This window comes from Stigmatopora argus, chromosome 11 (genome assembly GCF_051989625.1).
Source record: "Stigmatopora argus isolate UIUO_Sarg chromosome 11, RoL_Sarg_1.0, whole genome shotgun sequence".
Classification (NCBI taxonomy): domain Eukaryota; kingdom Metazoa; phylum Chordata; class Actinopteri; order Syngnathiformes; family Syngnathidae; genus Stigmatopora; species Stigmatopora argus.
Genome location: NC_135397.1, coordinates 19,303,238 through 19,317,865, shown reverse-complemented (window position 1 = coordinate 19,317,865; position 14,628 = coordinate 19,303,238). Strand labels below are relative to the sequence as shown.

At 43.8% G+C, this 14,628-nt stretch overlaps 1 protein-coding gene across 1 annotated transcript; it reads right to left on the bottom strand.

The window, feature by feature from the left end:
- Nucleotides 1-4,587: 4,587 nt before the first annotated feature.
- LOC144085175 (syncytin-A-like) lies at nucleotides 4,588-5,278 on the bottom strand. The gene is made up of 2 exons (XM_077614228.1): nucleotides 5,266-5,278; nucleotides 4,588-5,164 (listed from the first exon to the last, which is right to left on the bottom strand). Exon 2 carries the CDS (start codon nucleotides 5,120-5,122, stop codon nucleotides 4,619-4,621), a length of 504 nt encoding a protein of 167 aa, XP_077470354.1. The 5' UTR covers nucleotides 5,123-5,164; nucleotides 5,266-5,278; the 3' UTR covers nucleotides 4,588-4,618.
- Between the last annotated feature and the right edge of the window lie 9,350 nt (nucleotides 5,279-14,628).

Below are 14,628 nucleotides of genomic sequence, written 5' to 3'. Positions count from 1 at the left end.
TATCGCCGTTTACCCGGCCTGTGTAAGAGTCACAACTACTATGGCCGTTTACCCGGCCTGTGTAAGAGTCACATCTACTATCGCCGTTTACCCGGCCTGTGTAAGAGTCACAACTACTATGGCCGTTTACCCGGCCTGTGTAAGAGTCACAACTACTATGGCCGTTTACCCGGCCTGTGTAAGAGTCACAACTACTATCGCCGTTTACCCGGCCTGTGTAAGAGTCACATCTACTATCGCCGTTTACCCGGCCTGTGTAAGAGTCACAACAACTATGGCCGTTTACCCGGCCTGTGTAAGAGTCACAACTACTATGGCCGTTTACCCGGCCTGTGTAAGAGTAACACCTACTATCGCCGTTTACCCGGCCTGTGTAAGAGTCACATCTACTATCGCCGTTTACCCGGCCTGTGTAAGAGTCACAACTACTATCGCAGTTTACCCAGCCTGTGTAAGAGTCACAACTACTATGGCCGTTTACCCGGCCTGTGTAAGAGTCACAACTACTATCGCCGTTTACCCGGCCTGTGTAAGAGTCACATCTACTATCGCCGTTTACCCGGCCTGTGTAAGAGTCACAACTACTATCGCCGTTTACCCGGCCTGTGTAAGAGTCACAACTACTATGGCCGTTTACCCGGCCTGTGTAAGAGTCACAACTACTATCGCCGTTTACCCGGCCTGTGTAAGAGTCACATCTACTATCGCCGTTTACCCGGCCTGTGTAAGAGTCACAACTACTATGGCCGTTTACCCGGCCTGTGTAAGAGTCACAACTACTATGGCCGTTTACCCGGCCTGTGTAAGAGTCACAACTACTATCGCCGTTTACCCGGCCTGTGTAAGAGTCACATCTACTATCGCCGTTTACCCGGCCTGTGTAAGAGTCACAACTACTATGGCCGTTTACCCGGCCTGTGTAAGAGTCACAACTACTATGGCCGTTTACCCGGCCTGTGTAAGAGTCACAACTACTATCGCCGTTTACCCGGCCTGTGTAAGAGTCACATCTACTATCGCCGTTTACCCGGCCTGTGTAAGAGTCACAACTACTATCGCCGTTTACCCGGCCTGTGTAAGAGTCACAACTACTATGGCCGTTTACCCGGCCTGTGTAAGAGTCACAACTACTATCGCCGTTTACCCGGCCTGTGTAAGAGTCACATCTACTATCGCCGTTTACCCGGCCTGTGTAAGAGTCACAACTACTATGGCCGTTTACCCGGCCTGTGTAAGAGTCACTACTACTATGGCCGTTTACCCGGCCTGTGTAAGAGTCACAACTACTATCGCCGTTTACCCGGCCTGTGTAAGAGTCACATCTACTATCGCCGTTTACCCGGCCTGTGTAAGAGTCACATCTACTATCGCCGTTTACCCGGCCTGTGTAAGAGTCACAACTACTATGGCCGTTTACCCGGCCTGTGTAAGAGTCACAACTACTATGGCCGTTTACCCGGCCTGTGTAAGAGTCACAACTACTATCGCCGTTTACCCGGCCTGTGTAAGAGTCACATCTACTATCGCCGTTTACCCGGCCTGTGTAAGAGTCACAACTACTATGGCCGTTTACCCGGCCTGTGTAAGAGTCACAACTACTATGGCCGTTTACCCGGCCTGTGTAAGAGTCACAACTACTATGGCCGTTTACCCGGCCTGTGTACGAGTCACAACTACTATGGCCGTTTACCCGGCCTGTGTAAGAGTCACAACTACTATCGCCGTTTACCCGGCCTGTGTAAGAGTCACATCTACTATCGCCGTTTACCCGGCCTGTGTAAGAGTCACAACTACTATCGCCGTTTACCCGGCCTGTGTAAGAGTCACAACTACTATGGCCGTTTACCCGGCCTGTGTAAGAGTCACAACTACTATCGCCGTTTACCCGGCCTGTGTAAGAGTCACATCTACTATCGCCGTTTACCCGGCCTGTGTAAGAGTCACAACTACTATGGCGTTTACCCGGCCTGTGTAAGAGTCACAACTACTATCGCCGTTTACCCGGCCTGTGTAAGAGTCACAACTACCATGGCCGTTTACCCGGCCTGCAGCCTCTGAAAAGCACATTTTGGCCATAAAAACTGAAAATGTCCCCTGCAACCAAACGAACTGTCGGAAACACAAATCTACAATGGACATAGTGTAAAATGGTCCAATTCAAGTAAGTTATTCATTTGGCATCATTCGAAGTGATAGAAATCAAGTTTTAATGAAAATTATCATACTCGGCCAAAACATGCTTTTCAGCCTCTGAAAAGCACATTTTGGCCATAAAAACTGAATATGTCCCCTGCAACCAAACGAACTGTCAGAGACACAAATCTACAATGGACATAGTGTAAAATGGTCCAATTCAAGTAAGTTATTCATTTGGCATCATTCGAAGTGATAGAAATCAAGTTTTAATGAAAATTACCATACTCGGCCAAAACATACTTTTCAGCCTCTGAAAAGCACATTTTGGCCATAAAAACTGAAAATGTCCCCTGCAACCAAACGAACTGTCGGAGACACGAATCTACAATGGACATAGTGTAAAATGGTCCAATTCAAGTAAGTTATTCATTTGGCATCAATCGAAGTGATAGAAATCAAGTTTTAATGAAAATTATCAAACTCGGCCAAAACATGCTTTTCAGCCCCTGAAAAGCACATTTTGGCCATAAAAACTGAATATGTCCCCTGCAACCAAACGAACTGTCAGAGACACAAATCTACAATGGACATAGTGTAAAATGGTCCAATTCAAGTAAGTTATTCATTTGGCATCATTCGAAGTGATAGAAATTAAGTTTTAATGAAAATTATCATACTCTGCCAAAACATGCTTTTCAGCCTCTGAAAAGCACATTTTGGCCATAAAAACTGAATATGTCCCCTGCAACCAAACGAACTGTCGGAGACACAAATCTACAATGGACATAGTGTAAAATGGTCCAATTCAAGTAAGTTATTCATTTGGCATCATTCGAAGTGATAGAAATTAAGTTTTAATGAAAATCATCATACTCTGCCAAAACATGCTTTTCAGCCTCTGAAAAGCACATTTTGGCCATAAAAACTGAAAATGTCCCCTGCAACCAAACGAACTGTCGGAGACACAAATCTACAATGGACATAGTGTAAAATGGTCCAATTCAAGTAAGTTATTCATTTGGCATCATTCGAAGTGATAGAAATCAAGTTTTAATGAAAATTATCATACTCGGCCAAAACATGCTTTTCAGCCTCTGAAAAGCACATTTTGGCCATAAAAACTGAATATGTCCCCTCCAACCAAACGAACTGTCAGAGACACAAATCTACAATGGACATAGTGTAAAATGGTCCAATTCAAGTAAGTTATTCATTTGGCATCATTCGAATGGATAGAAATCAAGTTTTAATGAAAATTACCATACTCGGCCAAAACATGCTTTTCAGCCTCTGAAAAGCACATTTTGGCCATAAAAACTGAAAATGTCCCCTGCAACCAAACGAACTGTCGGAGACACAAATCTACAATGGACATAGTGTAAAATGGTCCAATTCAAGTAAGTTATTCATTTGGCATCAATCGAAGTGATAGAAATCAAGTTTTAATGAAAATTATCATACTCGGCCAAAACATGCTTTTCAGCCCCTGAAAAGCACATTTTGGCCATAAAAACTGAATATGTCCCCTGTGATACGTTCATCCAATTGTAGGTTTATCCTTAGGTTTTTCCGTGTTCAGCTTTCAATAAAAAGGCATCTGTAGTCACATCCACATTTAATTCTTGCAAGAGAGAATACATCCATCCGCGTCTCCGGCCAAGATCATTCTAACCACTCGAAGTCCGTTTCGCTAATTTAATCATAAGATTTTCACGCCATGCCCCACAGAAGTCTAAACATTCGTAGAGTCTCATAACAATTTCGTACAGTTATCAAAACAATTGTAGGACCTGTTGAATCGTCTCACAACAATTCTGTACATTTATCAAAACAATGTAGGACCTGTTGAATCTTCCCAAGCGAGTTTCGATGCAAACCTTTCAGCGAAGAGGGGCTTCCCAAAACAGTCCTCGGTTCCCAAGAGCGCTTGTTGTGAGTCCATCTTCCGAAGCCGTAAACAGTCCTCAGTTCCCAGGAGCACCTGTCCTGAGTCCTCCTTCCGAAGCCGAAAACAGTCCTCAGTTCCCAAGCAGTTCGCAGTTCCCAAGAGCAATTGTTTTGAGACCTCTCCCTGCCCATGGCCATTCCCTGCCCTCTCGATGTGAACCACAGTTCTTACTTTAGCAAGGCATGCATTAAAATGGCTTTATTAATGCCAATAACTCTAACATAAAAGCACAGCGTTCAACACATATATATTGTTTAATATTGTTACACATTCAGGATGAGCATTACTATTCCTAATAAGCAAATATATTGATTAATATAGTAAGCATGTTTATAATAAGGTTTTCTATTCCTAAGTAAGCATTGCAAACACATTTATAATAATGATTTTCCCAACATTCCCCCCTATATTATAAATTTGCACATGATTTCCTTAATAAAACTTCCTCTCGGCTTTATTCCATTAATTCATTTTATGGCAAAAAATAGAAATGGGGAGGAAATGTCCGTTGCCGTTGGCTTTAGTTTTACCCGCTCACTGGCACGGCTGGTCTGAAAAGCAAAACACAGAATCATTTTCGCCCAATTCATCCTCGCAATTACCATGCTCTTGAAATTCACTGCTCCCCTCAGACTGTTTGATCAGTAGAGGATATAATTCATGTAATTTAGAATTTGTAGGGGCAATCGCAGTGGTTATAAGTCGGCTTATCAAAGATCTTAAGCAGGGAATAATACAACACCCACATAATGTCAAAATCGTAGCAAAAAGGCCTACGGACATTGCAACAGATTGAGCCAAATTTTTATACTTCCCAAAGGACTTCTGCCACCAGCTGTCCCACGCGGATTCACTGACTCCAGAATGCTTCTTCATATTGCGGTTGAGGGTCTGCAGGCCACTAATAGCCTGGGTGAGAGACCCATCGGGTGACGTGTTGTTCGGTATGAAGGTGCAACATTGATCTCCAAACATTGCACACACGCCCCCTTGCTCCGCAAGCAGCATATCAACTGCTATGCGATCCTGGAACGCCATCAGACTGGTGGCTGCCAATTGTTCCTTTATCGCCACAAATCCCTGTTCAGTATAATTTCCAAGTTTTTGGACATTGTAATGCAGGTAATTTATCCGATCCACATTTTTGTTTGGAGTCACTAAAAGAAAAATAGACTCCCAACCTGCTGCGATCTGATTAGCCAACTTATACTCATCTGGCACTCCCCGGGGGATGCCAATCGCATCAATGTATGTCGGATCCCCCTCTCTCCATGCCGATCGACGCCGTCGCGAGGGGCCCACCAACATACTGGATTTCTGCGCAGCCAATTGTATCTCCTCCACTGTAGATGGAAAAACAGACACTGGTAAGAGCAGTGAGACCAAAGCACATAGTCCCGCCGAATTTCGGCAGGAATCGTATAATTTATTTCCACCACACCACCACCACAGGTCAGAACGTGGAATCAGGGGTGCAGTCTGTTTTAGAATTCGAGCGCACCATGTCTCATTTATCGCGCCCAGCTTCAGACCAAGCCCTGTAAGATGCAAGCAGGTAAAATGATCAAAGGCAATATGTGTTGAAAAGTTAGGTTTGTCCTTTGCTGCTCTTGTAACAGGGTATACATTATTCCATTTTTCACAATTTGGGCTTACATTTCCATTTGTCATTACCTCCATTACACAATCAGGGGTAATTTGCGCGGGCACTACTCGTAAGAGAGGGCGGGGCCCCATACATGTTATGCAGGTTTGATTTATAGTATTAGCTGCATTTTCCATCAACAGCAACCAATTATTGCCCGTTTGGGAAATCCCTGTTGCAGAAATGAATTCATCATCTCTGGTCTTCCCAGATTTCAATTTTACTACGGCAGATTCGGGTGTTCCCTTCGCTGACGCCCCAAACTCGGCCTCCATAGGCATGGTTATTTCTGTTGAGACACAAATGTAAAATTTGTAATAAGGGTCTCCCAGACTTGCCCATGGACTTAGGAAAAACGTCAGACAAGGATCTTTTCCACAAGTGAATTTGTCAGTCCGAATAACCATTTGTAATCCCCCCTTTGCATGGGTTAATTTTATCAGGGGCCTGATGGCTTTTGCGCACGCGTCCGACATCCAAGCTTGCCAATTTTTTCCAGTTTCTGCAACAAGGTGATCCCAACCCCGCCTCAGGGCCGTTATGTACCACACATATCCTTTACCATAGATTGATCCCTTAAATGGCAACCGGGATCTCTTTACTTCTAAAAATATTTTCTCCCATGAAAGGAAGATTTCCGTAGTCTTATTGTATGGAAGACAAAACATTGTTTGTGAGCTTATTTGTCTGGGGGTGTCATCTCGAATGCATGTTTGGAAATTTGATTCAGTAGGTAATGTTATGTCCCATTTTATTGTTGCTCGTTTTACCCTGCCGCAAGAAGGTGTATCCTTAGTTGAAACGCATCCGCCTTTCTCTCCAACTGGAGAAAGTAGCCCTACTGTGGAGAGGAAAAGAGTCACAATCGTTAATTCCATTGCCCCAAGAGCAATAATTGTTTTTGCCATTTTTGTTTAGGGAGCTTGAAACGTTTCAACTGAGATAACCTTCTTACTGTGTGAAAGGTGGATCCAAGTTCCCCTCTCGGCTATCTTCATAGCTGTTGGTGTCGTTAGCAACACTTGGTATGGCCCCTCCCACTTTGCGTCACTCCAATGTTTCTTTTTTGTGCTGCGTATCAGCACCCAGTCTCCTGGCACCACCGTCGTCTCGTCCGTTTCCTGTTGAAAAGAAAAATCCCCTTCCGGTAATTTAAGTTCGATGCGTTTTTCTAAAGATTTCCTCATGTAGTCAGCCAGATTTGCCTCGTCATCCAATTCCCATTGTGTAGTGAATAATGGCAATTTGTAAGGTCTTCCAAACAGGATTTCATACGGTGTTAATCCGTTTGTACTCGTGATGTTAATATATAATTTGACTAAATCGATACATTTCGTCCACGGCCTTTTTGTTTCCTCCATGCATTTCTTTAGTCTATTCTTTATAGTTCCATTCATCCGTTCTACAAGGCCCGCCGATTGTGGATGGTAGGCGCAATGATTTCGTAACGAAATATGGAACCTTTTGCCAATTCCATCAATTATTTTGTTAACAAAATGGGTGCCATTATCACTATAAATGGTTTCTGGGATTCCATATCGTGGAATGATATCTTTACATAGTGCTTTGGCTACAGTTAATGCATCTATGTTCTTTGTTGGAAAAATTTCAACCCATTTTGAAAAGGCATCTACAATCACTAAGCAGTATCTTTTCCCCTCACTTTTACTTAATTCAATAAAATCCATATGTATCCCTTGAAATGGATATGTAGTTTTTGGGAATTGCCCACGTTTTGGCCGTATCCCCCCTTGGGGGTTATGTCGAGCACAAATCAAACATGCCCTACAAAAATTTTTTGCATATAGATTAAATCCATACGTTTTGAAGTGCCGTTGCACCAAAGCAACCATTCTCGCCGTCGAGATATGCGTTTTGCCATGACTCAAAATGGCCGCCCATCTAAACAAATTTTTTGGTAAGATTGGTTGGCCTTCAATGCTCGCATAAACCCCACTTTGCAATTTTGCTCCTTTGTCAATCCATGTTTTGAACTCCGATTGTGGGCTTTGTAGCTGCATTTTTGCTAAAATGTCGTCCGATAAGACATTTTTTTCATATATCGAGTCTGCCATTCCAATAAAGGGTTTCCTTGCAGCTTCCTTTGCCGTCTTATCAGCAAAGGCATTCCCCAAGGACACCCGATCATGTTTGGAAGTGTGTGCGGCACACTTGCAAACAGCGATTCGTTTTGGGAGCTGAACTGCAGCTATTAGCCGTTGTAACAATTTGGAATGCGTTACTGCTTTGCCGGTAGAAGATATCATACCCCTATTTGCCCAATAACTAGCGAAAACGTGGCAAGTTGAAAACGCATATTGACTGTCCGTATAAATTGTAACGTCCATGTTGCCCATCAAAATGCATGCTTCCGTCAATGCAATTAACTCTGCCGCTTGCGCAGAGTAATTGGACGGCAAAGGCCCTGCCTTTAATATTCTAGTTGCGGTTACAACCGCATACCCCGTCTGAGTTTTCCCCGTATCATCTTTTCTAGCGGAACCATCAACAAAAAGGACTTCACCGCTGTCCAGCGGTTGGTCCATCAAATCTTTTCTACACCTTGTAGCCTCTTCGGCTATCCCTTGACAATCATGACGCTCTCCCTCCTCAGGAAGTGGCAACAAAGTAGCTGGATTAATTTTAGCACATCTTTCGAGTGTGAGAAGTGGTTGTGACAGTAAAATGGCTATACAAGATAAATGCCTCGCTGGAGATAGAAATTTCATGTTAGTTTGTAACAACAATGCAGCCACTGCGTGTGGAACCCTAAGGGTTAAAGAATGAAAAAGCACTATTGTAGCACTGCTTTCTACCGCCATAGAAGCTGCAACTACCGCCCGTACACAATGAGGAAGTGCGCAGGCCACCCTATCTAATCTAGACGAAAAATATGCAACCGGCCGCATCTTCCCCCCGAATTCTTGAGTCAGCACTGACGTCATATACACTCCTTTACAGTCTACCATTTGTACAAAAGGCTTGTTATAATTAGGCAACGCTAAGGTTCCGCTAGCTACTAGCATCTGTTTTAATGTACAAAACGCCCTTTCCGCCTCTGCTGTCCAATTCAAAGTCGAGCACATTTTTAAACCATCATCATTCATCAATTTAGCAAGGGGAGAAACAACTTCCGCATAATTTGGAATCCATGCCCTACAGTAATTAGTGAAACCTAGAAACGACATCATCTGTTTTTTAGTTAGCGGCTTAGGTGCGTCTAAGACCACTTTTTTTCTGTCTTCTAAAATTTTCTTCCCTCCTTTGATGAGATTATGTCCCAAATATTTTACTTGTTCTTTACAAAGCTGCAATTTGTTTTTGTTTATTTTGTGGCCTTCAGCTGCCAGGTGCCCAATCAACGCTACAGTGTCTATCTTACAAGATTCCAAAGTAGATGACGCCACCAATACATCATCAACATACACAATAATTTGGCTTCCCCCCGGCGGGTGGAATCTCGCAACACTGTTACTCATTACCTGTGAATATATTGTGGGGCTTTCACAATATCCTTGCGGCAATCTCGTAAAAGTATACTTTTTCCTTCCGAACGTGAAGGCAAACCAATACCGACTGTTCCGATCTAATGGGATGGAGAAAAAGGCGTTACTTATGTCAATCACCGTAAAAAATGTCGCGTCTGGATCCAAATTATTCAGAAGTGTGTGCGGGTCCGGCACACAAGGTGCACGCTGAATTACTGCAGAATTTACCGCCTGCAAATCTTGAACCATTCTCCATCCCACAGAAGGGGCCGCCTTTTTTACTGGAAATATGGGGGAATTGCAAGGTGAATCGTCACATTCAATAATCACTCCTGCTTTTAACAAATCCTCAATTACCGGTTTTATTCCTTCCAAGGCATCAGGTTTTAATGGATATTGTCGGACACAAGGCCTGAATTCAGTTTTCGGTCTAATTATTATCGGTATAACCCTTTTTACGAGTTCCACATCAGAAGGCCCTTTAGACCATATTTCGGGAGGAACCGTCGCTAACAGTTCCTCCTCCTCGTCCGATAACAGATATATCTCCTTTGCCGAATTCACTAGTCATTGAAGGTATATTCCCACTCCTACGCCCGTAGTGAGAAACACTGCTTTTCTGTACGTTTCCGTATGTTCGCTATATTCAAGCCCTGTGTCCAACGTCGTCCAATCGGTTGCCCCGCGGGCCATATGTACAAAGTTACGCAGCACCTCCTTTCTTTGATTGTATGGTTTGTATAATACAATGTGTGGAGGTGCCCACTCGAGAAAAAGATTTTTATACCCGTCAGGCAACTCAACACCCCCCACAACTGTAGAAATACCGTCCGAATAAAGGTAGTCTATTTTAATTTCGGCCGGAACGGCTTGTGCCAATTTGCTCTCATACGTCTTATCAGGCCCTTCCGTCATTTTGCACCACATCCGCACACAGAGGGAGTCAATGTTTTGAATATCTTCCCGCGCCTCAATCAGATCAGCACTCGCAGTCAACAGCCCGCTTCCAACCCCCGTCGGCGTACTATCTGACAAGTCCAGCGTATAATAAAAGAACGCAGGTTGGCATCCCTGCAAAACATTTAATTGGCCACTTAGAATCTCCTTTCGCCTTTTAACCACCATATTACCACTAGAGGAGGGGACCAAAGCTAGGTCCAGCTGTAATAGACCATCTCTACCCAATAAATTGACCGGACATTCAGGCACCACCAACACAGACATCTTACATGTCTCTCCTTCCGGATCTCTTATCCAAACCGGAACTGTCTCCGAAACGGCGGCAACCTGACCACCTGCTGTTGTCACAAATACCCTCCGATCTGTATGTTTAGCTCCTGGAACACTCATTCGAATTGCAGTTTTACAAGCACCGGTATCACACAAAAACTTTAATTGTATCCCATTTACGAACAATGTAATCTCAGGTTTAATCGTGTCTAATGCCAGTATTTCCGCTAAATTTAGCTGAACTTCTTCATGCCCAAAGTTTTCATTTACTGTACTTTGAGCAGGCCCGCCGGCTAGACGTGCTTGCCTGGCCTCTTCTCTATTGGCCCTGTTATCTGGGCAATCTCGCGATATGTGTCCCAATTTTCCACAGATCCAGCAGACGCTTTTACCGTAAAGCGTCCGTTGTTTGTCCACCTTCCCCATATATCCTCTCCCTCTGTTATTGTTAAAATTTCTACGTCCCCATCCCCTATCTTGGTAAAAAATTCCATCCTCATTCGAGGACGACCCCCCTTTTTTCTTTCCTTTTTTCTTTAGCTGCTCCTCAGCATGCAATGCCTGATTCACGTATTGGTCAAGCGTGCCCGTGGGCCGGTCCACCCAATGTTTCTCAATCCATTCTCTAAGAGCATATTTTGAATGAGCATGGAGCACATTTTTCAGCTGCTCCTGATAAAGGCTACCCACCACGTGGTCCTCAGCGATGCCACTGTTAGCCTTAAAACAAGCTGTCATTCTGATTTTATACTCCTCAAAAGGCTCATCATCCTTTTGCTTAGCTCTGCCAATAGCGGTGTAATTTGCCTTTGTTTTAAATTTGCTCGTGGCCCGTTCTATCAACTCAAGTACCCTAAAGTTTAACTCACGGCTGTCGTGAGCTAGGGAGCCCTTTCCATCTTTTGGGCTCCAATCACCCCTAACAACATGCCAATCACCTTTCAATGCGGTCATCCAAATTTGCTGTGTTTCTACTCCATTTAGGTGATACGACCGCCTAATGTCCTCCATTTGTAAAACAAATTCATCCACATCAATTTTGTGCGACGTGATGCCGTCTATAGCCTTTTTCACGTCGTCCTGTGTCCAAGTTCTATGGACTAGGATCGTCGAGGGTTGTTTATCCTCTACATTAGGGTTGGCGACCTCAATCATGGGGTATTGTTCAGGAAAAATATCATTTATCGGCGGAGCCCCAGGCTGGGCGGACAGCGCTCCTCCCCACATTGACGGCGCCTCCGGCTGGGGGGATAGCGCTTTTCCCCACACCGGCGGCGCCTCAGGCTGGGGGGACAGAGCTTTTCCCCACGTTTTTGACCAATCCCCCACGGGGCCCCCCGACCTGGTCACACGGTCAGGATCATATGTCGGAGGGGGCAGCGTCGGATACAACCGCGTCTCCTCCGCTTTTCCCGACAATCCCCCCTCTAGCTTTTCTTTTTTAAGGCCCCCTCTTTTTCCCACCGCGGCTGTCTCATCGTCCTCCTTTCTGTGGAACAAGACAGAAGGCTCTGCTTTTCCGCTGTTATCAACATTTTGGCTCTCACTCCGCTCAATTTTCCTAACGTTCCCATCACAACGCTTTTTTGCCATCAAGAACCAATAATTGGTATCCTCATATCCATCATTATCCATTTTACACAGATTACTCTTGTGCTTAGAGCGCATTTTATCTTGTAAATCCAGTATTTTATGCATATTCAGCTGTCCAGTAAACCCATACTCGTTTATCCATAAGTTTAGGTGTTTAACTCTTGAAGCGCTTTGACTCTCAACAAACTTCCAATCTTTACACGGCAGACGCTGTTTTGGATCGTCGTCGCCAGCCGCTTTTACATTTGCGCTGCCCATTTTAGAAGGGAGCGCGCGCGCACTTAGTTATCAGTTAGCAAATTCTTTTTCCGGGGAACGACACACGTAACACACGCAACACAAATGTATACCCTAGCCTGATATACTGTCAGAGTTATATTTGTACCTATCCGGACCGCGGTACAGGACACCCCGAACTGCCCCAAGTTTTATAGACTCATGCTCTGTCTCGTTACCTGGCATCGACTAGTATACCCAGGGTTTGTAACGCAGTCCCCTGGACGCGTGTCGCAGTCCCCTGGACGCGAGTCACATTTAAAAAATGGACCTCACGTGTAATGCCCCTTCAACAAACGCAGACATTCACGTGGACTTACCAGATATGACTCCAGATGTCCCTTTCAGAGTGTTAGCCGTCAACCGTCGAGAACCAAGTCGCCTCGTCGAATAATCCAGCCCGTAAAAGGGTATTTAAGCGCCGTGCACGGTCTTTCCAGATATCGAACGGAAGCGACCTGGATTCTGCTCCGGTATCTTGGCCACAGGCTCGAAGGACCAAAATGATACGTTCATCCAATTGTAGGTTTATCCTTAGGTTTTTCCGTGTTCAGCTTTCAATAAAAAGGCATCTGTAGTCACATCCACATTTAATTCTTGCAAGAGAGAATACATCCATCCGCGTCTCCGGCCAAGATCATTCTAACCACTCGAAGTCCGTTTCGCTAATTTAATCATAAGATTTTCACGCCATGCCCCACAGAAGTCTAAACATTCGTAGAGTCTCATAACAATTTCGTACAGTTATCAAAACAATTGTAGGACCTGTTGAATCGTCTCACAACAATTCTGTACAGTTATCAAAACAATGTAGGACCTGTTGAATCTTCCCAAGCGAGTTTCGATGCGAACCCTTCAGCGAAGAGGGGCTTCCCAAAACAGTCCTCGGTTCCCAAGAGCGCTTGTTATGAGTCCATCTTCCGAAGCCGTAAACAGTCCTCAGTTCCCAGGAGCACCTGTCCTGAGTCCTCCTTCCGAAGCCGAAAACAGTCCTCAGTTCCCAAGCAGTTCGCAGTTCCCAAGAGCAATTGTTTTGAGACCTCTCCCTGCCCATGGCCATTCCCTGCCCTCTCGATGTGAACCACAGTTCTTACTTTAGCAAGGCATGCATTAAAATGGCTTTATTAATGCCAATAACTCTAACATAAAAGCACAGCGTTCAACACATATATATTGTTTAATATTGTTACACATTCAGGATGAGCATTACTATTCCTAATAAGCAAATATATTGATTAATATAGTAAGCATGTTTATAATAAGGCTTTCTATTCCTAAGTAAGCATTGCAAACACATTTATAATAATGATTTTCCCAACACCCTGCAACCAAACGAACTGTCAGAGACACAAATCTACAATGGACATAGTGTAAAATGGTCCAATTCAAGTAAGTTATTCATTTGGCATCATTCGAAGTGATAGAAATTAAGTTTTAATGAAAATTATCATACTCTGCCAAAACATGCTTTTCAGCCTCTGAAAAGCACATTTTGGCCATAAAAACTGAAAATGTCCCCTGCAACCAAACGAACTGTCGGAGACACAAATCTACAATGGACATAGTGTAAAATGGTCCAATTCAAGTAAGTTATTCATTTGGCATCATTCGAAGTGATAGAAATCAAGTTTTAATGAAAATTATCATACTCGGCCAAAACATGCTTTTCAGCCTCTGAAAAGCACATTTTGGCCATAAAAACTGAATATGTCCCCTGCAACCAAACGAACTGTCAGAGACACAAATCTACAATGGACATAGTGTAAAATGGTCCAATTCAAGTAAGTTATTCATTTGGCATCATTCGAAGTGATAGAAATCAAGTTTTAATGAAAATTACCATACTCGGCCAAAACATGCTTTTCAGCCTCTGAAAAGCACATTTTGGCCATAAAAACTGAAAATGTCCCCTGCAACCAAACGAACTGTCGGAGACACAAATCTACAATGGACATAGTGTAAAATGGTCCAATTCAAGTAAGTTATACATTTGGCATCAATCGAAGTGATAGAAATCAAGTTTTAATGAAAATTATCAAACTCGGTCAAAACATGCTTTTCAGCCCCTGAAAAGCACATTTTGGCCATAAAAACTGAATATGTCCCCTGCAACCAAACGAACTGTCGGAGACACAAATCTACAATGGACATAGTGTACAATGGTCCAATTCAAGTAAGTTATTCATTTGGCATCATTCGAATGGATAGAAATCAAGTTTTAATGAAAATTATCATACTCTGCCAAAACGTGCTTTTCAGCCCCTGAAAAGCACATTTTGGCCATAAAAACTGAATATGTCCCCTGCAACCAA